Raw genomic sequence first — 27,168 nt, 5'->3', positions numbered from 1 at the left:
ACACGTGCTCGCGCTTAGTTGCTTGCCGTTCTTTGTTTTGAGCAGACGTGGTAGTGGTTTAATATTGTTTTTATACCCTCCACCATAGGATGGGGGTATATTAAGTTTGTCACTACGTTTGTAACTACTCGAAATAATCATTGTAGACCCCACAAAATATATATTGTCTTGATCAGCGTGCAATTCTACATCGATATAGCCATGTCCGTCCGTCTGTCCGTCTGTGGAAATTTTGGGAAAATATGTTATATTTACGTAGGACTTTTGGTATTGAAAGCGGGCTATATAGGTCCACGCTTTCGTATAGCCCCCATACAAAATGACGTGTGACGCGTCGTCGTTTTAAGGAATTTTTAAGATATTTGGCCCATTTTACCACCGAATTGGTTGTAATTTGGTATTTTGTGTCTCCAGAGGCCAACAAATATTCCTACCAAAGTTGGGTTATATAGGTCCACGTTTTGGTATAGCCCCCATATAAGGCCCCATATAAAGTACGCGTCATTTTAATATATTTTGAATGTATTAGACCCATTTGACCACAGAATTGGTTGTAATTTGGTATTTTGTGTCTTCAGAGGCCAGAAAACATTCCTACCAAAGTTGGGTTATATAGGTCCACGTTTTGGTATAGGCCCCACATAAGGCCCCTTATAAAGTACGCGTCATTTTAATATATTTTGAATGTATTAGACCCATTTGACCAAAGAAACGGTTGTAGCTTTGTATTTTGTGTTTCCAGAGGCTAAGAAACATTTCTACCATAAAATGTTTATATAGGTCCACGTGTTGATATAGCCCCCATAATACAATATCTCCCGATTTTCGATATTTTGAACGTTTTAGCCTCATTATCACACCGAGATGGCTGAAATTTGGTATTTAATCTTCTTTAGGCGTATAAAACTTTCCCCCAGAAATTTGTAGGTATAGGTCCACGCCATCATATAGTCCCATAGAACGGTACCTTCCGAATTTCGGTATTTTGAAGGTTGTGGCCACATTAATCCACCGAAATGGCTGAAATTTGTGGTGGAGGGTATAAAAAGTTCGGCCCGACCGAACTTAACGCTTTTCTTACTTGTTTTTTAATAAGTAATAGAATTTAAGTTTACTTTTGTATAAAAAGTGTTTGAAAAAGTTGATAAATATTAGCTCTGTTCCAGAAACTGCTAGAAGCTACTAATTTTTACTACGATAACATTTGTTCCTTAATGTTATTGGAAAAAATAATAAAAATTAGTAGATTCTTGCAGTTCTGGAACAGACCATTTATTTGCATTTATGTATATTCTATAAAAACAAAAGAAATTGTATATTTCTGTGCGTGTTCGCAAAATGAAAATGTGTACAACAACTTTAATTCTTATAAATCGCATTGTGATCGTAAACTATATCTGGTTTATGTAGATGTCCTATTCCAATTTTATTTATTTTTATAAGTATTTTTAGTTTATAAATGAAATAAGTTAAGTTTTTGTTGCAAAAATAAAATTAATTTTCCCTTGATATTGAAAATTCAGTTTTATTAAACACATTCAGAAATGAAACATACACTTTCTGAAATTTATACAAAAAAGTGCTTAAAATTACAATAAATTGTGTCTAAATTCCCCACAAAAAATGTGTCAAGTTTTAAACACATTATGCATAAAATCTTACAACAACAAAGCTGTTGAAAATTACGCATTCATGTGTCGCATCTTGTTGCCTATCATTATCATTGTGAAATTCAACAAAAAAAGTTTGGAGTGTATGGGGGCTATACCAAAACATGAACACATGTTGACAACTTTTCGTGGAGAACTTTCGCGACCACCGAGAACCCCAAATGTCAAATTACAGCTCGTTCGGGTTAAAATTGTTGCTAAAATTCCTCAAAATACCGAAAATCAGAAGGTACACCAAAACATGATCCTATATTGACGATTTTTTGTGGAGAAGTTTCGTGGCCACTGAGAAAATTACAGCTAGTTCGGTTAAAAATTGTAGTTAAAATCCTTAAAATACCGAAAATCAGAAGGTACACCAAAACATGGTCCTATATTGACGATTTTTAGTGAAGAAGTTTCGTGGCCACTGAGAACCTCAAATGTCAAATTACTAGGAACCCTAAATGTCAAATTAAAGCTAATTCGATTTGAAAATTTGACTAAAAACCTGAAATCGGCCAGTATCGATATATGGGGGCTATACCAAAACGTGAACCGACATAGATCATCACCAAACCTGACTTGACAAACTTAGTATACCCAACATACTATGGGGGAGGGTATAAAAACAAGTAATAGCCTGTTTATATTGTAGGTTTTTACCGGGTTAACCCTCTTCATAAGGATTTATTTGACGTATACACAAAAGAACTGACATTTGGAACCCAGTGGATTTATTAAATTTCGGTCATATGTAAACGAAAGAATCAGCCGAATTTTCCAATTTTCCGAAATAATGGTTTTAGACCCCAAGTATGTTTGGACGATATGTGCTTCAGACAATTTGGAGTTGATTTAGCCATGTCCGTCCGTCTGTCTGGCTGGCTGGTGCGCACGATAACTCTCGAACGGATCAACCGATTCGGTCCAAATTTGGCTTCCGTAATATTTTACCCAAACTTAGTTTAAGTTCGAAGATGGGTAATATCGGTCCACTCTTTCCGGTTCCGGTCTGTCTGGCTGGCTGGTGCGCACGATAACTCTCGAACGGATCAACCGATTCGGTCCAAATTTGGCTTCCGTAATATTTTGCCCAAACTTAGTTTAAGTTCGAAGATGGGTAATATCGGTCCACTCTTTCCGGTACCTCCCCCACAAAAGTTCGACAATGTTCGGAAAATTTGTACGCACGATAACTCTTGAAGGGAGTAACCTATTTGGCCCATACTTTGTACATCGTGAAATTTCTAACAGACTTAGATGAGGTTCCAATATGGACTCAATCGGGCCACTACTTCGGGTACCTCCCGCACAAAAATTCAGAAAAGTTCAAGATTTTTGTTGTAACGACTTGACTTTAAGTTCGAATATAAATCATATCGGTCCACTCCTTCTAGTACTTCCCACACAAAATTTCGGGTAAATTAAATTTAAGACCTGCTCTCGAATCACTTTGATTTTTGTTGAACCGATTTGCATTCGCTACATCCATTACGACGGTAAATGTTTTTTCAGGGGCGAGTACATATTTCTTGAGAAAACAGCCCGGAAAGTGTAAAAACCATTATGTCACCATATGTAGCGGCCACGATAACTCTCGAACTGTTCTACCGATTTGGTCCAACATTTGGTCTTCGTCATATTATATCCAAACTTAGATTCATGGGGTAATACCGGTCCACAACTTCCGATACTTCTACCCATTATTTAAAAAATGTCACTAAAATGCTAGGACGATATCACTTAAATGGAGCAACCAATTTGGTCCAAACTTTGGATCTCCTAATATTTTGTCAAAATTTAGTTTAACTTCTAAAATGTTCCATACCGGGAGGACCGATAAGGGTACCTCCCCCACAAAAGTTCAACATTTGTGTCTTCGTGCAGTTAATTCCTAATCCACATTTTTGTCGGCCAGTTCAAATGTTTAAAAAGGGCCAACAATTCTGAAGAGATCCTAAATACATTCCATTTGTCCGTAGATGAATGTTTTACTTCGCATTGGCTGAGGGCATACATATATCTGTCGGCAAAGCCGACTGACACTTTTTACTTGTTTTTTTTTTTCAGAAAAAGACTATGAGCCATTATTACATGTGTTCTTTTACTATCTGATGGATTTGAAAATGCAAAATAAACTAATTTGGAGGCATTCAAAATATAATAATCACATTGAAAGTTAATGACAAGAAGCTCCTCATTGAAATTCAATCATCACTTTTAATTTTAAGTTAACCGGAACGCTATAAATCTGTTCGGTAAATCCAAACTATAACAAAAGAAGACTTACCCCCATTATTAAGTCTTCTTTTGTTATTATAAGTCTTCTTTTGTTATTGTTTGAATTTACCGAACAGATTTATAGCGTTCCGGTTAACTTAGATTTAAAAGTGATGATTGCATTTCAAGGAGGAGCTTCTTAACATTAATTTTCAATGTAAAAATTATATTTTTATTGCCTCCAAATTGGTTAATTTTACGTTTTGAAATCCATCAGATAGTAAAAGAACACATATAATAATGGCCCTTATAATAATGGGGGTATATATATATATATATATATATATTTTTTTTTTTTTTTGAATATTCGTTATTTATTGGTTGTTCGAATATACAGAATTGAGGGCGGTTCGGAAACTTCTTAGCCTATCAATGAAAGAGAATAGTTAGTTTTTCAAAAATATTTTTATTTTTAAATATAATCTCCTGAAACTTCAATACACTTAGTCCAACGCTTTTCTAGCAATTCTATCCCTTGATTAAAATAGTTTTCCTCAAGGTCTTCAAAATAGTGGTTTACAACTGTAATTGCATCTTCATTTGAGGTAAAACGTTTGCCAGCAAGGATTTTTTTAGATTTGGTAACAAGTAAAAGTCACTGGGAGTTAAATCAGGAGAATAATGTTGGTGGTCAAGCAACTTGTACTTTAATTCGTTGATTTTAGCCATTGTTAAAACACTCTTGTGCCCTGGAGCGTTGTCTTGATGAAAAATTATTTTTTTGTGTTGTAAGCCAGGACGTTTTTCTCGAATTTGTACATTTAATTGATCCAAAGGGTTGCAATAGTACTCTGAATTTATTGCTTTACCCTTTTGCAGATAGTAAATCAATAAAATACCTTTGAAGTCCCAAAAAACCGTTCCCATAGCCTTACCAGCCGATTGAATTGTTTTTGCCTTCTTTGGGGCACTTCCTCCAGCTTCAGTCCATTGTTTGGATTGTTCTTTTGTCTCTGGAGTATAGGGGTGGATGCATGTCTCATCAACAGTTATGAAACGACGCTTAAAATCCATTTTATTTCGCTTAAAACGATCCAAACAAGCTTGAGAAATGTTCATTCTTATGCGTTTTTGATCGACTGTTAAGAAATGCGGCACCCATCTTGCAGAAAGCTTTTTCATCTGTAGTTCTTCATGCAAAATACAAATGGACTCGATCATTTGAGATGCCCATGATATTAGCAATTTCACGCTTTTATTCGTCGATCATTTAATACCATATCATGCACTTTGGCTACAATTTCTGTTGTTTTTTACTGTTTTTGGACGCCCACTACGTGGTTCATCTTCAATGCTTGTACGACCACGTTTAAATTCAGCAACCCAATTTTTTACTGGTGCATATGAAGGAGCACTTTCACCTAACACATTCACCATATCATTATGAATTTCTTGTCCCGATAAACCTTTTTTATGTAAATATTTAATGGCAGCACGCATTTCTAATTTTTCCATTGTAAAAAAATTGCGGATGCGTCTTTTTTGAACACATGTTTCTATATGAAGGAGTTGCCAGATCGAAACAAAATTTAACATGTGTTCATAACAGAGATGGAAGTTTCCAAAACACTTAACTTTTTTCTGTTTATACCGCGCTTTTTGTGCTAGGCTAAGAAGTTTCCGAACTGCCCTCGTATATAAAAACACAACACCTAGTTTTTTCTGAGCCAAAACAGAGTAACTGTCAAAAATGACCATGAAAACGCGACAAAATCGATTAATTGTCAATGAGAGTCGTACCTAAAACTTTCTGAGTGAAATTTTTGCAGAACATTTCGATATATAGCGATTCTTAAAATAAAGGACGAAAAGGACATTGGAAGAAGCGAGTTAGAAGGTCGAAATGTTCTACGAAAATAATCCTCATTCGTTTTGACTGAAGACATGTCATCTCATAAATAAGCTAAAACAACAGTTGACAAACATATAACGCTAATTTTAGATGCCTAAGAGGGTCTTTTGTTACTTAAAAAATGAAACACATCTCAGGCACTGATATCTTTTTGCCACTTTTTGATTCTTTTTTCTACACATTTTCATATATTCATTCACAAATTTATTGTAGTCATTATACCGTCAACAAATACTCAAACTATTTCATCCTTTGATTGGAATGCTGTTTTTACCACATTTAAATGAAAATTAAACAAAATTTACAAACTTTTTGCCCAACGGCAGGACAATTAATGAGAGAACATTTACTTTTGGTAGAGAACAGCTGTTGTGCGTACATCGGGCAAGGTTCCTAATTTTTGACACGTCATATGTCAAAATGAGAAAGTTAAGCAGATTGTGATTGGATTGACCATAACATAATTATGAAAATATTACCATATATCGAGATTTTGTGATTTGTTGTTGTTGTATATGTGTGCCACGAAAATTATTTACTGCCAGCCACAATAAAATTTTGGCCACCGCCAGTTAAACAAATATGTTTTCTCTGCATGTAGCGAGTCTTTCATTCACTGGGTGAAGCTGGAGATCAGATCAGATGTTTTGTGTTGTAAGGTGCCTTTTCTAAGGGAGGGTTACAAACCCGACGCCCAAACCCAAGTTTTTAACGTTCTTATGGATGAACGCGCGGCACATGTTAGCTCACTACCTTTAACGGGTGTTAAAGGTAACTCCCCAGGTGACACCACGGGGATGTCAGTGTCCACTTGAGATGAAAGAGGGACCAAGATAAATCCTAGGATTTGCCATGTTAAAGACCATATTAAATGTTATAAAGAGGGCTCACTCACATTAAAGAAGCCTTTAAGTATACCATTTTACCTGTGGATATAGAGATAGCCAGAAGTTAAAATACTTCCGCTCATACCCCGGTCAAAGACTATAATGAACACACCGAAAATATAATTTTATAGAGTGTCCACAATACTATGATTGCCCTATTTTAAATTCAATTTACAATTTCTTTAATATCATATCATATCCTATCAAACTCATGTTATAACCTAAATCCGTTCGCTTTGATGCGAAAATGAATACGACAACCAGAACAACTAGAAGGACATATCCAGGCATTTTATTATTTCTTATCTAAGAACTCTAAGTACGCAGAGACATGTCAATTGAAAACAGAAATTCAAATTATCAGACGCAAATTGTGAAACTGACCTAGTACTGTTTTCTTAGCAGTTTTACTTCAATTGAGATTTGGTATAGAATTTACACTCGGCAGAAAATTACAGTTTATGATTAAGTAGAAGAGCTAAAATTATAAGAATAATTTTATTAATTGTGATCTTTTTATGAATTGTATTTTTAGTTACTATAGGGGATGAACAGAACAAAGATATATTCTACGAGCGCTTGGAAGAAACTTATGACGTTGCGATGCCCATGACATTGTTCTAGGCGATGTTATTGTCAAAATTGGAAACGAGAATATCTTTGGCCCAACAGTCGGGAAATTCAGTCTCCATAGTGAAACATTTGACAGTGGAATGAGGCTGATAGAATTCACAGCTGCAAAAAACATCATTATTAGCAGAACCAGATTTAAGCATCTCGATATTCATATGGTCACCTGACTGTCTCCAGATCAAATAACATGAAATCAAATTGATCACGTTGTGATAGATGGAAGACATTTATCGTTCGTTTCGAGAGCAAACATAGATTCAGACCACTACTTTGTTGCATCAAAGGTACGTACCCGTCTAAACGTTACAAAAAAGAACGAACAGATAAAACGGGGAATTTGGACATCGGTAGGCAGCAAACACAACAAATAGCCATAGCATATTCCACTTAATGAGAGCACTCCTCGTCCCGATAACATATCACCACAATGGCAATATATTGCCCACTCATGCAAACAGCTGAAAAATCCATACTTGTATACCAGAGACCTCCACCTAGGAATGCATGGTATGACCAGGAGTGTCGTGCTGCTACCGGATGGAAAATTGGGGCAATGTGGCTACTCTACAGTCAGTAGCGACGCGTACCGTACGAGAGAAGTATCGGGAGAAAAGAAGAGAAGAGCAACGTATTTTTCGCAGGAGAAAGATATAAACGGAGAAACGGATCTGAAACGGAAAGGCGGGAGTGTGGAAAAATCGAGATGTACAGGAGCTCGAATGAAGTCCGAAAGTTCTACCAAAGAGTGAAACATCCAAGTAATGGCTTTGGTACAGGCACATCCTCCTGTAGATACCAGCAAGGTAATTTGGTAACAGATACTGATAGTGTGCTCATGATATGGAAAGAACATTTCTCAAAAGACGGCGAAGATACCACAGATCCAATCCCAGAAGATAGTATTGAATGTATACCGCCCAGCCAAGAGGAGGTAAAGACAGCAATAAACCGGCTGACGAATAATAAGGCTGCAGGAGCCGATGGCTTACCAGTCGAGCTGTTCAAAACCGGAGGCGACACGCTGATGAGGTGTATTCATCAGCTGGTTAGCACCATCTGGCAAGAAGAACGAGTACCCGACGATTGGAACCTGAACATCCTGTGTCGTGTCCACAATAAAGGAGGTAAGATTGTATGCTCTAACTATAGGGACATAAGTCTTCTCCCTATTGCCTGACTAAAGCCTATAGTCAACGAAATAATTAGGCCATACCAATGCGGCTTTAGACCTGGCAAATCCTGGAGAAGACCCAAGAGATGCAGATCGACACCTACAACATTTTTGTCGTTCAAAGGTATTCCAAGCCATGTCTGAATTTGGTATCCCTGCAAAGCTCATTCGGGTTTGTAGAATGACGTTAACTGATACTCCGTCCTCAGTTAAAATAAGAAAGAACCTCTCCGAAGAGTTTAATACCAAAACGGGTTTCGGACAAGGAGACGGCCTCTCGCATGGCTTATTTAACATTCTGCTGGAAATGGTTATACGAGATTCCGCAGGTCAAAAGAAGTGCAACAATATATACAAACAGCCATATGTTACTTGCTTATGCCGATGACAGTGACATCATGGGTCGATCGGTAAAGGAAGTAACTGATTCATTTGCAAAAATCGAAAGGGAATCTGCTAAAGTGGGTCTGGCGGTAAACGGCGAGAACACCCTGTTGATGGTGTCGACGCGCAATGCATCCATAGAGATCGGACCAACTGTCGACGTTGGTTCCTATAATTTTGAGGTAGTAAAAGACTTTGTCTACCTTGGCACCTCCGTAAACACAACAGACGACATCAGTTGTGAAATAAAAAGAAGAATTGTATTGGCCATCAGGTGCTACTTTGGCTTAAGTAAGCAGTTTAAATACAAAGCTACATCTCGTCAAACAAACACAACACTTTACAAAACACTGATACTACCCGTGCTGATGTAAGGTTCCAAAGCCTGGGTACTTGCGCAAGCAGACAAGGCGGTGCTTGGTGTGTTTGAGAGAAAAATTCTTCGAAAGATCTATGGACCAATCTGCGTTGACGGTGAATATCGACGTCGTATGAGCCACGAGCTGTATCTGCTATGCAACGACATTAGTATAGTTAAACGTATCGAGATGCAACGATTGCGTTGGCTAGGCCATATCATAAGAATGAGCGATGATGAACCCGCTAAAAAGGCGTTTAATTATGGGCCACATGGCGGTGCACGAAAAATTGGGAATCCTAAGCTTGGATGGAGCAAACAATTGGATGAAGAAATGAAAAGGCGTGGTATTCCAGAAAGCGAAGCAACAAACAGAGAGAATTGGAGATATTTTCTTAGTTCGGCATATGGAACAAATTAATATTGGGCCAGCTAAGTAAGTAAGTAATAGGGGATTGTAACTATATAAACATATATATTGTTACTGCAATAATATGTTTTGAATCAAACTGCGGATTTTTGTCCATATTTCTTCCTGTGTGTGTCTTCAATCTCTCAGAATTAGATTTTTTCCCAAAGATGCTTCATTTGGTTTGTCATGCCATTCATGTTATCTTTTGTTTTCAGAATATTATTTATTTCCAGAACATGGATGGCTCTTTTTGAAAATAACAACAAAGGCATCATCTCCGCTGAATTATCTCTTCATATTAATATTAAATACATAAGAAAACATCTGAGTCAGAATTGTTTACGTACAATGAGGCAAAGTGGCAATGGAGATTACACTACATTCTTGTATACACATATGTGTATGTATATTTGTATGCATTACTACGTAAGTATGCTGTGATGAATTGCTTTCAAACCAAACCAAACCAAAAAAATATTATAAAAATTCAGATAAATAACATTGAATTCATACAAATTTTGTGGAATAAATAAAACGTGTCGGAAAATAAAATCAAATTCAAGGATTTCTTTCTATTGATTTAAATATTGTTTTAATTTTGTTAAAATTTCCAGCAAAATCAATATGCATGTTATGGTTTCAGGGTCTATTTAGTGATGGGAACATCTTCAATTTTGCTCCACAAAGAATTATAAGTTTGAAAATAACGTATCTGATGAAATAACCTCACATTATTACAAAGGTGTAGACAGTTTTCACCAAACAAAATATACAATGTGTGTGTGTCTGTCTAATCATATCTGTTAACGGTTTGGATTTGTCAATCAATAACTTATTAACGAACACTTGATATTAAACGCCCAAATCACCTACATATACGAGCCCTAACCAGTATTAATTCGTACACAGAGCATATTTCAACAATGTGTTATTAAAGTATGTATATTAGGGCGACCCATAAAAAACAAAATATTTTTATTTTGGAGCTCCTACCTCCTAAATTTGTTTTGATTTGATCCAAAAACCTTATATGTGAAATGTTAAGGGAATTGGTTAACGTTAACCCGTATCTACCGAGCGAACTTTGTTTCCATAGTAATTTGTATGGGGTCAAAGGTGCATTTTCACGAAAATTCTCTAATGGCCGTAATTATGGTCTAATCGGTGAAAAAACTTTAGCAGTTCATTATTGTGGCTAAAAAATGATCTCTACAAAAATTTATGACGATCTGTTAACGATAACCCGTGCTCTCTGGCCGCTCTTTATTTTTCATAGAACTTTGTATTGGGACCAAAAACGAATTTTCCGAAATCGCTCTACAGGCCACAATTATTTTTCAATCGATGGAAAAAGTTTTCCAGTTCATTATTGTGACTGAAAAATGAATCCTACAAAAATTTATGAAAATCTATTCTCTTTAGACATATATTTGATGGTTATTAAGTTTCATGTTAAACAGTGAAAAAATATCTGACGTACGAATTAATAGTGGTTAGGGCTCGTATACATATCTACACTATACTATTTGTTTCCTTGTCTAATTTTACTCTACTTCTAAATATAACAATAATAAAAACAAATATTTAACAAGTGTCGATATCAAACGTTTTTTGTTTTTTTGTTTTTCTAATAAAGTCAACAATTCATTGCACAAAGTGTCACTCACATTCTGCACTTTCCGATAAGATTTCAATGATTATCGTGATGGTAAACACAATTGAGTGAGTTATTAAAATATGACTAAGAACTGATTAATTTTTAAATGTTATCACATATGATGTATATAACTAGGGAATCGTTTTGTTACCCAGCACAAAATTGGCATCCAAAGATGCAGCTCAATCACCAGTGCAAGTGAATATGCATTTTTGATATGATATTCATATCATAGGGTGACGAAGGGGATGAAAGATACCAAGGAACGGTCCTGACCGGCTTTAACATGGCAAAGCTAAGGATTTATCTTGGTCCCTCTTTCATCTCAAGTGGACACTGACCTCCCCGTGGTGTCACCTGGTTAAAAAAAGTTAAAAACTTGGGTTCGAGCGTCGGGTTAGTAACCCTCCCCTAGAAAAAGCAGCTACTATGAAAAAAGCTAACTAGGATTTCGCTAGATATAAATTTTTCAATGTAATTCTCCTTAGGCCATATAGCTCGATTAATTAAATTAATTAAAACCGCATTGGCAGATGTACTTAAAAAGTACAAGGCCGATATTACTGGCATACAGGAAATACGATGGTTTGGGAAAGGCGTCACAACAACAACTAAAGGTGAAACACTGTATTATTATAGCTGCCATGACACAAAGCATGAGTTTGTTTGCGGATTTGTAGATGGTCGGAGGTTAAAACATCTGGTCTCCAGCTTCATCCCAGTTAATGAAAGACTCGCTACAATTCGATTAAAAGCAAAATTCTTCAACATCAGCTTTATTTGCGCTCATGCTCCCACTGAAGGCAATGACGAACAGACCAAAGACATATTTTACCAGCGCTTAGAAGAAACTTATGACCGTTGCCCTGCCCGTGACATTGAAATTATTCTAGGCGATTTTAATGCCAAAATTGGAAAGGAAAATATCTTTGGCCCAACAGTCGGGAAATTCAGTCTCCACAGTGAAACATCTGACAATGGTATGAGGCTGATAGACTTTGCAGCTGCAAAAAACATGGTATCAAATGTAAGCATCTCGATACTCATAGGGACACCTCGCTGTCTCCATATCAAATAACAAGACATTCATCGAGCGTATTGGATGTACGATCGTTCCGAGGAGCAAACAAAGATTCGGACCACTACCTTGTTGCTGCAAAGGTACGTACCCGTCTAAACGTTGCAAATAAAGCACGAACATATACAACGCCTAAGTTGGACATCGGTAGGCTGCAAACAAAACAGATAGCCACAGCATATTCCACTCAACTAGCAAAATGGCAAAGTATTGCCCACTCCATGCAAACAGCCGCAAAATCCATACTTCCATCAAGGAATCCATGGTATGATCAGGAGTGTCGTGCTGCTACCGTAGAGAAAAATGCGGTATATAGGTCAACTCTACAATCAGTAGCAACGCGTAGCGCACGAGAGAGGTATCGGGAGAAAAGGAGAGAAGAGAAGCGTCTTTTTCGCAGGAAAAAGAAAGAAATGAAAAGGTGGGAGTGTGAAAAAATCGAGATATACAGGAGCGAGAATGAAGTCCGAAAGTTCTAACAAAGAGTGAAACATCAAACTGATGGCTTTGGTAGAGTCACATCCTTCTGTATAGACCAGCAAGGTAATTTGGTAACTGATACAGATAGTGTGCTCATGATATGGAAATATCATTTTTCCAAACTGTTAGTATCCGATAGCAGTGAAGACGGCGAAGATACCACAGATCCAATCCCAGAAGATGGTATTGAATGTATACCGCCCAGCCAAGATGAGGTAAGGACAGCAATAAAACGGCTGAAGAATAATAAGGCAGCAGGGGCCGATGGCTTACCAGGCGAGCTGTTCAAAACCGGAGGCGACACGCTGATAAGGTTAGCACCATCTGGCAGGAAGAACAAGTACCCAACGATTGGAACCTGAGCATCCTGTGCCCTGTCCACAAGGAGGGAGATAAGACTGTATGTTCTAACTTTAGGGGAATAAGTATTCTTCCTATTGCCTACAAGATATTGTCAGGGATATTACACGAACAACTATAGCCTATGGTCAATGAAATAATTGGACCATACCAATGCGGCTTTAGACCTGGCAAATCCACCATTGAACAGATATTTACCCTGCGGCAAATCCTGGAGAAGACCCGAGAGATGCAGATAGAAACCTACCACCTTTTTGTCGATTATAAAGCAGCCTTCGACAGCCCGCTGCGTTCAAAGGTATTCCAAGCCATGTCTGAATTTGGTATCCCCGCAAAGCTCATCCGGCTTTGTAAAATGACTTTAACTGACACGAGATCCTCAGTTAAAATAGGAAAGAACCTCTCCGAAGAGTTTTGTACCGAAAGAGGTTTCAGATAAGGAGACAGCCTTTCGTGTGACTTATTCAACATTCTTCTGGAAAAGGTTATACGAGATGTGACGGTTAAAAGAAGTGGCACAATATATACAAACAGCCATATGTTACTTGCTTATGCCGATGACATTGACATCATAGGTCGATCGGTAAAGGAAGTAACTGATATCTATGCAAAAGTCGAAAGGGAATCTGCTAAAGTGGGTCTGGCGGTAAACGGGGAGAAGACCAAGTTGGTGGTGTCGACGCGCAATGCTTCCATTGAGCTCGGACCAACTGTGGAAGTTGGTTCCTATAATGTTGATGTAGTAAATGTCTTCGTCTACCTCGGCACCGCCGTAAACACAACAAACAAAATCAGTTGTGAAATAAAAACAAGAATTATATTAGCCAACAGATGCTACTTTGGCTTAAGTAAGTAGTTTAAAAATAAAGTCACATCTCATCAAACAAAACCAACGCTTTACAAAACACTGATACTACCCGTGCTGATGTACGGTTCCGAAGCGTGGGTACTTGCGCAAGCAGACAAGCCACTGCTTGGTGGAAAAATTCTTCGAAAGATCTATGGACCAATCTGCGTTGACGGTGAATATCGACGTCGTATGGACCACGAGCTGTATCAGCTATACAACGACATCCGTATAGATAAACGAATCGAGATGCAACGATTGCGTTGGCTAGGCCATATCATAAGAATGAGCGATGATGAACCCGCTAAAAAGGCGTTTAAATACGTGCCACATGGCGGTGCACGCAGAATTGGCAGGCCTAAGCTTAGATGGAGCGGTATTCCAGAAAGCGAAACAACAAACAGAGAGAATTGGAGGTACCTTCTTAGTTTGGCTTATGGAACAAATGTTCTGTAATGGGCCAGCTAAGTAAGTAAGTACTCATATCGAAGTAAACTCAAAAACCTACCGGAAATTAAATTTTCCTGCTATCACCTTTTGGCAAATTGTTCGCACATTTCCTGGAGTGTCGCATCAATCGGGTCATCAAGACAATAACAATTCTGACAGACTGCCAATTGAGATTTTGAGTCGAACATGAGGATTATAGCGCCGCATATTATCCCATTCAACAACTGTCTCAACATCGACTATTGTCATGCAGCCTCTAAGAAAGAATTAATGTTATGCGGTCTATATACCAGTCTGCCTGAAAAATATAGATCAGTTTTGAGACATGTTTCGAACAATCCCTGCTGCGCTGCATCAACCGAGTTACAGAGACATGGATGACATCATCAGGGCGAAACCAAGACCACGTGATGGAAAAGAAAGCTGCTAACATATGTCGAAAATGTACCCAGCAAAAATTTTCAAGCCGAAAGTAAACAAGATCACTTTTGCATTACCAATAGACGGGAAAGTAGTGGCTTATTCTTTTAAAATTGTACAAGGCAATACTACTATTATACTCATTACAAGGTAATGAATAATAATGTGTGAGTCTGGCTACAAACCCGAGAGTTTGTAGAGTTAGTTCTAAAGGTTCAACATATGTTTCTTCCAGCTTATTTGGCACTTTTTAGTGGCCATAAAATAACTACTTATTTGGTGCAACATGGTCTGGTTAAAATAATAGGTTATTTGGTAATAGAAGTTTTTCCATGGTTCTACTGACGCTTATAAAACTCATTATAAAATCCCTTATTAACCCATCATATTAACAAGGACATGTCGCGCGTAATTAGTGGTTATAAGTAGTTCCGACTTTTATAAACTAATTATTTAACTACTTATTTTAGTGGTCAAAACATAACCACATATTACACTCGATATGCTTTATTAACAAAATGGAATAGTAAGGGGTTTTGTAATGAGTATATTTACTGGGAATAGATACACTTTGTAATTATTTTAAAACTCAACCTCAACGTTGCACATAGGTTTCAATCAGGAAATTTTTGGCCAAAACCCTATTTTTTGAAGATTCGGATTTTTATTTTTTTTTTTTTGCACAGAATAATAAAAAACACATCAAGTCATCTGAAAATAATTAGTTTTTGTAATTACCGATAGATACCGTTAGTTGGAGCGGTGTCAAAGTCGGCACTTAATTGTAAAAAAAAAACAAAATATTGGTGTAAAATAGACTCTTTTTGTTGTGTTGTGTCGCTGCATAAATATAGAGAAGTGAGACCAAAGTTATAATGAACCGGGAAGCTGGTGGTGAGTACTTTCATAATATTAAAAAAAAAACTAAAAATTTTGTAAAATTAGAGTAGTAAAATCCCTGTTTGTATGTATATTGAAAATTATTTTTTACAAATATTTTTAAAATATATTTAAACTTTTAAAAAAATGTCCAAGTTTGTCCACCTCCAAATTGATTTTGGAAGATAGCTGCGGGTCTGAACTAATAAATTGAGAAATAAATTCTTGCTCAAATTTGCCACAGTTAAAATAAAGTGGATTTTTCTTTTTTAAGATGGGAGAATTTTTTGTAAATACCTGTTGTGACTGTACGTAGTATCCAATTGAAATAGAACGATAATACCCACATCTATCAACCGATTTTTCTTTAAATTCATATTTAAGGGTTTCAGAGTGTAGAAAACAAGTATGTGTAAGTTTTTTGAAAATAGGTCCATTTTTTGTCATAGCCCCCGCATAAAAGTACCGTCCGATTTTAGATATTTTTTGGATTTTAGCGACACTTTATGACCGATTCGGCTGAAATTTGGTATTTTGACCTTTTGGAAGATATGAATCCTTCGTACCGAAAATTATTAACATAGGTCAATGTTTTGGTTTAGACCCCACACAACGGGACCACCCTGTTCAACAAATGTTGGCAGTTTTTGGTCATTTTGGTCTATAAAACGTAAGAATTGCTGTTTGTACACATATATTATAAATAATAACTAATTTCAATACTAAATAGACGTTGAAATAGTTTTGGCCAGAAAATTTGGATTTGGAACCATTGTGCGACGGTACAAGTTTTTCAAGTCCATACTTCCTGAGTAAATGGCCCGAAATGGTGCAATGTGTAGTGGCGGGAACGCCGATTAGGTCCAAAATTTGACCTTCGTAACATTTTGTCCAATTGTAGTTTAACTTCGAAAATGGTACATATAGGTCTTCTCCTTAGGGAACTTCCCCCACAAAAGTTCAACATTTTTTTTAAGTGCAGTTCAGAATATGTTCGAAGATCCTTTGGAAAATGATACTGATGCTACTGTTTACAGCGATATTATGTTTTTCGTGAGCGAACATACTGGTCCAAAACCTGTAATTTATACGGTGACCAACTGAATTGACTCCTAAAATAAGATCCACTTCCATTCCTTCAGGTACCTTCTCCCCATCACTTGCGAACTTTAGTTCATACACTCAAAAGGGCCACAATATCTGAAACCCCCCTAATACATAATTATTGGGGAAAAGGATTTTGGTTGCTTAGCCAGTATTCGATTTTACACCTTTTTCAGATGTAATTCAAATTATTTTAATTGTAATTCGAGAATTCTATTTGTAATTCGTAACATTTAATTTGTAATTCGAGAATTCTATTTGTAATTCGAATTAGTCTATTTGTAATTCGAATTATTCCATTTGTAATTCGAATAATTTTATTTGTAATTCGAAAAAGCCAGATATAAAATCAATAAAAAATATTTTGTAATTTTTTTTTGTTTCGAATAACAAATAAAATGATTTGAATTACAAATTTAATAATTGGAATTTCAAATAAAATAATTCAAATTACAAATGGAATAATTCGAACTACAAATAGAATAATTCGAATTACAAATGGAATAATTCGAATTGCAAATAGAATAATTCGAATTACAAATTGAATTATTCGAATTAAAAATGGAATAATTCCAATTACAAATGAAATAATTCGAATAACAAATGGAATAATTCAAATTACAAGTGAAACAATTCGAATTACAAATTGAATTCTAGAATTACAAATGGAATTCTTGAATTACAAATGAAATGTTACGAAGTACAACTAAAATGTTCCGAATTACATCTGAAAAATGTGTATATCGTCCATAATTGAAGGTTTGAACTCACGCAGGCTGACAGTATATCTCTGTCGGCAAAGCCGACTGATACTTTTTCACTTGTTATTTCTCATTTTTACCCTAGACAGACGACATCGTTAATTCGCATTAACTGCCTTAATTCAAATATAATTCGTGCATTATAGCCTAGACAGACGGCAGCGTTAATTTGCATTAACTACCTTAATTCAAATTAATTCGTGCATTATCCATATTCTTAATGCACAAAACCAAACTGAATTTATAATGAATTTAGCTATTTCAATATGGCAATACCGTAAAAGAAAACCCCTATAGCAGGGGTGAGCACGCCTGTGTGCTAGCACACAGGCAAATTGTTAAATAGTACTCTTAGTTTTTTGTGAACCACAAACAATTAAAAGTTTATGCAATTTTTTTATTTATATTTTTTAATAATTTGCATTGTGGAAGATTTTAGACAACATTAATGTTTAAAAAATGTTGAAAAAAGTAATGAAACATCAAGAAAAATTAAATATTAATTCTCCCTTAAATTTGCCTCTCTCTCGATTTTGCTCAGCTCTGCCCTATAGTCATTTAGGAGAGAGAGCATATTCATGCTCTTAGACACAAGGAAAACAACAAATTGCGGGGAAAACAACAACAAAACAGTTGTTTACCAGCAATCAGCTGTTTACATTTATCTTTTCGGATAAAAATGCGACGGTTGCAGCAGACACCACAATCGCTTTTAAGTGACCTTTCCGTCAAGCAGGCGATAGAAAAAGTTTTGCAGGGATTGAACATATTAAGGCCATTAGTCTATCTTAGTATTACATAGAACGGTGGTGCAATGGATAGTATGCTCGGCTGCCATTCTGCATACCCGAGTTCTAATCCCGGGCCAGGCGACATCAGATTTTGAAAGTGGTAAAACTAATGTCGACGACAATTCAGGGTTAATGCAAATTAACACTGACATCTGTCTAGGGCAGCGCCGCCCATAGGAATACAAACAAAACGAATGCATGTGTGAATGTATGAGTGAAAAACCAACAACCAAATGATTTTTTTTTGTTTGTTTTTGTTCACACATAAGCTGTGTTCCTTTACTTACCTGAGGTTACCATTTTTAACCTGCAAAGCGTTCCTAAACCCCAAAAAGTGGTAAAACTGGCAGCAATGTTTAAGATAGTAAGAAAGGAGAGAGCAAAAATACCTTTCTCTTCTACCACATGCTACCAACCAAATTTCTTCAGGCAAAAAATGTTAGAACTGATTTTTCGACATTTGTTTGACGATTATTTCACAATGAAGAAAAAATGGACGAAGAACAGAAGAAAAAGTCGAACGCTGACAAAACTAAATTAAAAACAGTGAAATAAAAGACGAAAATCCATTTTTTATGTTTCTTTTTGACATTGCTACCAGATCTACCTTTTTTCCGTTCCTTTACTTTTCTGGTAGAAATGTTCATGAGAGAGCAATTTTGACACTTTTCTCTTTTACCACTATTACCATAAAAAAGTATTGGAACAAAGCTATAGTGTACGTGAGGGAGAAAAATGCAAAGACAACTCGGTGGGATCGCTGAGAATACTGTCTTTGCAAAGAAGAGCAGCTCTGGTCTAGGGTATTCGATAGTTGTTTTTTCCTCTGCTTGAAGGAAAGGTTATATTTTTTGATTCGCAATGACAATGATTGAAAAAGACAAAAAGAAATTGTGAACAAAATAGATAAATATTTTTCTCTGTGTATATATCGGTCCATTTCTACAGGTAAATACTCCCCAAATATTCCACATTTTTTCGCTTCAATCCAATTAAAGGCTTCCACTCGGATCGTTTTGAAAATTTAATAGCCGATAGTTGTTGTAATCGTTACTACAAAATATATTTATTTTTTGCTAAATGATGCCAATACTTTCTGAAAGTTTTTAGTAGTTTTTGAGACCTTTGTTACAACGCTATTTTATTCTCTCTATATTGGGGCGATGGTTCCAAAAAACTCTGCCCAAGTGGTATTATTGTATGTCACACAGTGGTGATTGTGTGGGTTCGTATCGTCGGCTTTCCTTTTTCAAAAAGCATCTTGGTCAGTAAGCTCGTCTCTAACGAGAAATTAATTAAAAAATTAATAAAAAAATGACCTTCGCCTAATAGGCAAAATTTTCAAATAAAAATAAAAATCAGCTTGAGCCAGGCTGGGGTTCGAACCCACGTCCTTGAAAAACACATGGAAAAAGTGTTGTCACGGCGTGTTAGTGTTCAGAACTAAACTCATAACTTTCAAAGGCTACGCTAAGCGTTTGTCATGAAAGCCATACAAAGATTTGAACAAAAAATTCAACTTTGTAAAAAAACAACTTGCATTTGAAAGAGGAAGTAAGTTAGAGGATAGCGAAGCCGCCCCACAGTCGATGTGTCTGAGGAGCCTTCCTAAACCAAAGGCGAAACATGCATGTCACACAGTGGTGATTGTGTGGGTTCGTATCGTCGGCTTTCCTTTTTCAAAAAGCATCTTGGTCAGTAAGCTCGTCTCTAACGAGAAATTAATTAAAAAATTAATAAAAAAATGACCTTCGCCTAATAGGCAAAATTTTCAAATAAAAATAAAAATCAGCTTGAGCCAGGCTGGGGTTCGAACCCACGTCCTTGAAAAACACATGGAAAAAAGTGTTGTCACGACGTGTTAGTGTTCAGAACTAAACTCATAACTTTCAAAGGCTACGCTAAGCGTTTGTCATGAAAGCCATACAAAGATTTGAACAAAAAATTCAACTTTGTAAAAAAACAACTTGCATTTGAAAGAGGAAATAAGTTAGAGGATAGCGAAGCCGCCCCACAGTCGATGTGTCTGAGGAGCCTTCCTAAACCAAAGGCGAAACATGCATGTCACACAGTGGTGATTGTGTGGGTTCGTATCGTCGGCTTTCCTTTTTCAAAAAGCATCTTGGTCAGTAAGCTCGTCTCTAACGAGAAATTAATTAAAAAATTAATAAAAAAATGACCTTCCCCTAATAGGCAAAATTTTCAAAAAAAAAAAAAAAAAAAAAAAAAAGAAGGATTATGTTTTTAGTGTGGACTGCCTTAACTGGGCCTATCAGAATAATTAATAGGCCCACTGTTTATGATATCTATCCAACAAATGCCTAAAAAATTCCAATGGAATCTTCCTTTGTCACTTAAGAAACGTTTTTAAACTTAAGAAACGCTTTGTCCAGTAAGGTCCCCCACTCCGGTTATTGTTCTGTTGTACAGTGGATATTTAGCTGTCAGCAAAGCCGACTGCATCATTTTTGTTTCTCGCCATTATAAATACAACTTATCAACTTTGCAATACTGTGCCCAGAAATTGTTATGACACTATCTCAACATTTATATATGCCTGACAATATATCAAAACGTTAAATATTTATGTTGAGATTACATATCTGGCAACTGTAATCAAAATAGCATTAACCTTGAAATTACTTGGTGAAAAATGTAATGAATATGTCTTTTGTAATTGTGTACCTACATTTTTATGAATATATGTATGTATGCTCACTAGAAGCTAACGAGTTCGGTTTGCAAAAAAAAAAAAAATAATATAATAACGTTTGTTAAAAATATATATCAATATTGTGATAATCAGTTCACTGACCTCAACTATCACAACAACAAACAAAATAACATTTTAACATTTGAAATATTGAATTTTCTATAATTTTTAGAATATTTTTTAATATACACAAAAAAGAAACCACAGCACAAAATATTTAAAAATTCTATTGCCCCCAATTTCCTTTGGACATAATATCGATTTTTATGTGTAAAGATCACTCACTCCCCCTCCTCCATGCATTCATTATACACAAATCATGCAAAGCACCTACTGAACACGATAACTTGTGATAGGAAGCTAGGTGTTGAAGAATCATGGCATGTAATAAATGTTAAATACTTATGTCAATAAGTCCCAAGTTTATCGAGAGTTCTCAAATGTGTTCAATGTTTATCAGGTTATTAATCAAGTGATTGATAACGAACGTTCCTCTCTTGCTATGGTATTTATTTATTCGACTGACTTTGCCTAAATGTCAGATAGTGTATAAGTATATAATGTGCATGACACACACAACATACCATAGATAATGTAATAAACATAATTGTTGACATTGCTTGACAGATCCCCCAGTCCTTAGCAATAGGCAAGTGTCCAATAAAATCACCACATCAAACGTGTGGCCTCCATATGAAAATTAAAAACTTGGAAATAATCCTACTATGAAAAACGAATAAGGAAACTATTGCAAGTTAGGCCCAATCTTTAAGATACCTACCCCCACCAACACTTATACATTTTCCAAAGCTTATTTTTCCACTTACTAAAATTCTCTTCATGGGTGACGTAGGGGATGAAAGATACCAAGGAATGGTCCTGACCGGCTTTAACATGGCAAAGTCCAGGATTTATCTTGGTCCCTTTTTCATCTCAAGGGGACACTGACCTCCCCGTGGTGTCACCTGGGGTAGCTGCCTTTAACACCCGTTAAATGTAGTGAGCTAAAATGTGCCGCGCGTTCACCCATAAGAACGTTAAAAGCTTGGGTTTGGGCACAGGGTTAGTAACACTCCCCTAGAAAAAACAGCATACTATGAATAAACGAAAGAAAAGAAAAACAAACCCCTCTGAAGTTGACGAACCCCGCAAACGTTTTAAGGACCATGATCTGCGAATCTGCACCTGGAATTTTCGCACTCTTTATAGAGAAGGTGCAGTATACGCATTGGCAGATGTACTTCAAAAGTACAAGGCCGACATTACTACCATACAGGAAATACGATGGAACGGGAAAGGCGTCACAACAACACCTAAAGGTGACGCACTGTATTATAGCTGTCATGATACAAAGCATGAGTTTGGCTGCGGATCTGTAGTTGGTCAGAAGTTAAAACATCTGGTCTCCACCTTCACTCCAGCGAATGAAAGACTTGCTACAATACGGATAAAAGCAAAATTATTCAACATTAGCTTTATCTGCGCTCATGCTCCAACCAAAGACAAGGACGAACTGACCAAAGATATATTTTATGAGCGCTTAGAAGAAACATATGACCGTTGTCCTGCCCATGACATTTAAATTATTCTAGGCGATTTTAATGCCAAAATTGGAAAGGAAAATATCTTTGGCCCAACAGTCGGAAAATTCAGTCTCCACAGTGAAACATTTGACAATGGTATGAGGCTGACAGACTTCGCAGCGGCAAAAAACATGGTAGTTAGGAGCACCAGATTTCAACATCTCGACATCCATAAGGGCACCTGGCAGTCTCCAGATCAGAAAACAAGAAATTAAATTGATCACGTTGTGATAGATGGAAGACATGCATCAAGCGTGTTGGATGTACGATCGTTCCGAGGTGCAAACATAGACTCGGACCACTACCTTGTTGCAGCAAAGGTACGCACCCGCTTAAACGTAGCAAACAAAGTACGAACAGACACAACACGAAAGTTAGACATCGGTAAGCTGCAATCACAACAGATAGCCACAGCATATTCCACTCAACTAGCCCAATTGCTTAATGAGAGCACTCCTTGTCCCGATAACAAAACAACACAATGGCAAAATATTGCCAACTCCATGCAAACAGCCGCAAAATCCATACTTGGATTCCAGAGACCTCCACAAAGGAATTCATGGTATGACTCCTTGTAATTGTGCTGCTACCAAAGAGAAAAATGCAGCATATAGCGCTACTTTACAATCCGTAGCAAAGCGTAGCACACGAGAGAGATATCGGTAGAAAAGGAGAGAGGAGAAACATCTTTTCCGCAGGAAAAAGAGGGAGATGGAAAAGCGGGAGTGTGAAAAAATCGAGATGTACAGGAACCAGAATGCAGCCCGAAAATTCTACCAAAGAGTCAAGCATCAAACTGATGGCTTTGGTACAGGCACATCCTCCTGTAGAGACCAGGAAGGTAATTTGGTAACTGATACAGATAGTGTGCTCAGGATATGGAAAGAACATTTTGCAAAACTGTTGGTATCCAATAGCAGCGAAGACGACGAAGATACCACAGACCCAATACTAGAAGATGGTATTGAATGTATACCGCCCAGCCAAGATGAGGTAAAGACAGCAAAAAATCGGCTGAAGAATAATAAGGCAGCAGGAGCCGATGGCTTACCAGCCGAGCTGTTCAAAACCGGAGGCGACACGCTGATAAGGTGTATGCATCAGCTAGTTAGCACGATCTGTAAGGGAGAACCCGTACCCGACGATTAGAACCTGAGCATCCTGTGTCCCGTCCACAAGAAAGGAGATAAGACTGTATGCTCTAACTATAGGGGCATAAGTCTACTCCCTATTGCCTACAAGATCGTGTCAGGGATATTGTGCAAATGACTAAAGCCTATGGTCAACGTGATAATTGGACCACACTAATGCGGCTTTAGACCTGGCAAGTCCACCATTGACCAGATATTTACCCTGCGGCAAATCCTGGAGAAGACCCAAGAGATGCAGATCGACACATACCACCTTTTTGTCGATTATAAAGCAGCCTTCGATAGCCCGCTGCGTTCAAAGGTATTTCAAGCCATGTCTGAATTTGGTATCCCCGCAAAACTCATCCGGCTTTGTGAAATGACTTTAACTGACACGAGATCCTCTGTTAAAATAGGAAAGAACCTCTCCGAAGAGTTTTGTACCAAAAGAGGTTTCAGACAAGGAGAAAGCCTTTCGTGTGATCTTTTCAACATCCTGCTGGAAAAGTTTATACGAGAGGCAAATGTCAAAAGAAGTGGCACAATCTACACCAATAGCCACATGTAACTTGCTTATGTTGATGATATAGACATCATGGGACGATCAGTAAAAGAAGTAACCGATAACTTTATGAAGGTCGAAGGAGAATCTGCTAAAGTGGGTCTGGCGGTAAACGGCGAGAAGACCAAGTTGATGGTGTCGACGCGCAATGCGTCCATTGAGCTCGGACCAACTGTGGAAGTTGGTTCCTATAATTTTGAGGTAGTAAAAGACTTCGTCTACCTCGGCACCTCCGTAAACACAACAAACGACATCAGTTGTGAAATAAAAAGAAGAATTGTATTGGCCAACAGATGCTACTTTAGTTTAAGTAAGCAGCAAACAAAGCCACATCTCGTTAAACAAAAATAACGCTCTACAAAACACTGATACTACCCGTGCTGATGTATGGCTCAGAAGCCTGGGTAACTGCGCAAGCAGACATGACAGTGCTTGGTGTGTTTGAGAGACAAAATTCTTCAAAAGATCTACGAACCAATTTGCGTTGACGGGGACGACGTCGCATAAACCACGAGCTGTATCTGCTATATAACGACATCAACATACATAAACGTATCGAGATGCAGCGATTGCCTTGGCTAGGCCATGTCATAAGAATGGGCGAAGATGAACCCGCTAAAAAGGCGTATAAATACGAACCGCTTGGCGGTGCAAGCAGAATTGGCAGGCCAAGGAATATATGGCGCAAACAAGTGGATGGAGAGATGAAAAGGCGCGGTATTCCAGAGTGCGAAGCAACAAATAGAGAGAATTGGAGATTTTTTTAGTTCGACCTATGGAACAAGTGTTCTGTAATGGGCCAGCTAAGTAAGTAAGTAAAATTCTCTTCATATGACATTTTGGTCCACCACTCACTCCTGCAGTTTTCAAAACGATGGACATTTTTGAAGTAGCGGGTAAATATACAAATTTAAAAACAAACATTCCATTAACGGAAACATCAATTTATCACCATTAAAATTTATTGAATGAAAAGAAAAAAAAAACTGGACAATGAACTGCGAAATGTTTAAATTACATCAATTTGTAAATCAATTTTAAAAAAATCAATAAAATACAAAAAATTTTTCCATAATGTTTTTCTTTTTCGGACATTAAAAATTTTATTATAAACATAAATTGAAACATTAAGTGAATTTAAAAGGAAAAATCACTTACTTTCTACGTCTCATTGTTTTGTTTTTCTGATATCACGTTCCCTTTATTTTTGTGAATATTCTGCTGGGGAAGCGTCCTCCTCAGTTGTTGATCGTTAGCTTTTGTATTGTATTTCACTTGTATTAATATTAATTCTCAATACATTAAGTTTTGAACACTTTTCGTTTATAAAGGTTTGTTCTCTTTAGGCTTTTGGTTGTTTTTGAAAAACGGCGAAAAAGTGCCAAATCATTGTCAGGTAAAATTAGTACGCAATGTACACAAAATTATTTCACAACGTAGCGTTTTTATGAGTTCAGTTTTTTTTTTCTTGAATAATTAGAAGCATAGTAATAAATAATAGAGGATTATTGTATATACGCGCACAGTGAAACCTATTCAGTGTAGGCAATACAATATTATATTCAGTGGTTTTAGAATTAAGTATATAAAAGGACATAAAATAAACTGTGTTCTTTTTTTAAATATATTAAAACGAAAACAACAATAGCAACAATGCAATATTACGGATTCAGGTTGAAAAATAATAACGTAGAGAACCAAGCTTAACTTTCTAACAAAAAATTATTATTGACAGGTATGTCCGACCTATAACATCGGGCATAAGTCCCATAAAAATGTCACGCCACTACACCACGGCGGCTCCCTCTGCATGGGCTAATAATGCGAATATGTATATCAACCTCTCCTCCTCCACTGTTAATCTTCATATATAATGTACAACAATAAGAACGGGAAAACAACTTATCTATCCAACATTTACCCACGAGTGCGAGTAGACGAAGATGGGTTACTGTCAATAAAAACGTTATAGAAAATAAAACTCACTAAATTCTCAGTCTCTCTCAGAAGGAACCAGTATATTTCGCATTAGGTATACTGTTCATAATATGCATGAACATGATCATTGACAACACTATTCACAATATTTATGAATTATTTTTGTATATATGTTGTGAAAATCTTGTGTCAGTTGTACCAGAAGGAGTAGACCGATTGCTTCCTTACCTTGCTTCCCAAATGCCATGACGTATAATTGATTGAATTTTCTAAGTATATTGTTCATACGCCACCTACCGTGGCCAAAGATGGTAAAACAAAGTATTTCGGAATACAAAATTTAGTGATGGGAATTTAAAGAAAACATTTCAATTTGAATGAATTTTAATTAGTGCATTGATATGCCAAGTAGTTTTGCCAATGTGAAGATGCAAATCCGAAAATTGTTGGAAATAAATATTTTTTGGGGTTACCCCCATTTTTGTACAAGTGTTTTGGGGTGTCCACTTAAGCTCGAAAACGAATGGGCCGATTATCATATATTTTTGTCGGCTTCTTAGGTACCTAGGAATTTTAAAATTTTAAAATATTCATTATAAAAAAAGTTTGTCAATAAGCCCACAAAAATCTATGGAGACAGAACACCAAATTTCAGTCATTACGGATGGATAATGTGACTAAAACCTTCTAAATACCGAAAATCGGGCGGGACCGTTCTATGGGGGCTATATTAAAACGTGGACCTATGATCATAATTTTTATCACAAAAATTTGTTTACAAGGAAC

At 36.7% G+C, this 27,168-nt stretch overlaps 1 protein-coding gene across 11 annotated transcripts in view; it reads right to left on the bottom strand.

Moving 5' to 3' along the window:
* Mekk1 (mitogen-activated protein kinase kinase kinase 4) overlaps positions 1 to 27,168 on the bottom strand; it is a 92,908-nt gene that overhangs the window by 15,356 nt on the left and 50,384 nt on the right. For 4 of the 11 annotated variants that reach the window (XM_073961165.1, XM_073961163.1, XM_073961167.1 and 1 more), the window contains exon 2: positions 25,603 to 25,976. The exons of 3 other annotated variants lie outside the window; for them this stretch is intronic. In XM_073961165.1, coding sequence (XP_073817266.1) covers positions 25,603 to 25,616 — 14 coding nt within the window. In that variant the 5' untranslated portion in view covers positions 25,617 to 25,976. The remainder of the gene's footprint in view (positions 1 to 25,602; positions 25,977 to 27,168) is intronic. 4 more of the 11 variants (XM_073961159.1, XM_073961164.1, XM_073961161.1 and 1 more) reach the window with 1 other exon arrangement.

Source organism: Musca autumnalis, unplaced genomic scaffold, assembly GCF_047663935.1.
Source record: "Musca autumnalis isolate F117 unplaced genomic scaffold, ASM4766393v1 scaffold_1, whole genome shotgun sequence".
NCBI classification, from domain to species: Eukaryota; Metazoa; Arthropoda; class Insecta; order Diptera; family Muscidae; genus Musca; species Musca autumnalis.
Note: the sequence above shows the minus strand (reverse complement) of the source record. Positions and strands in the feature narration are given on the sequence as shown.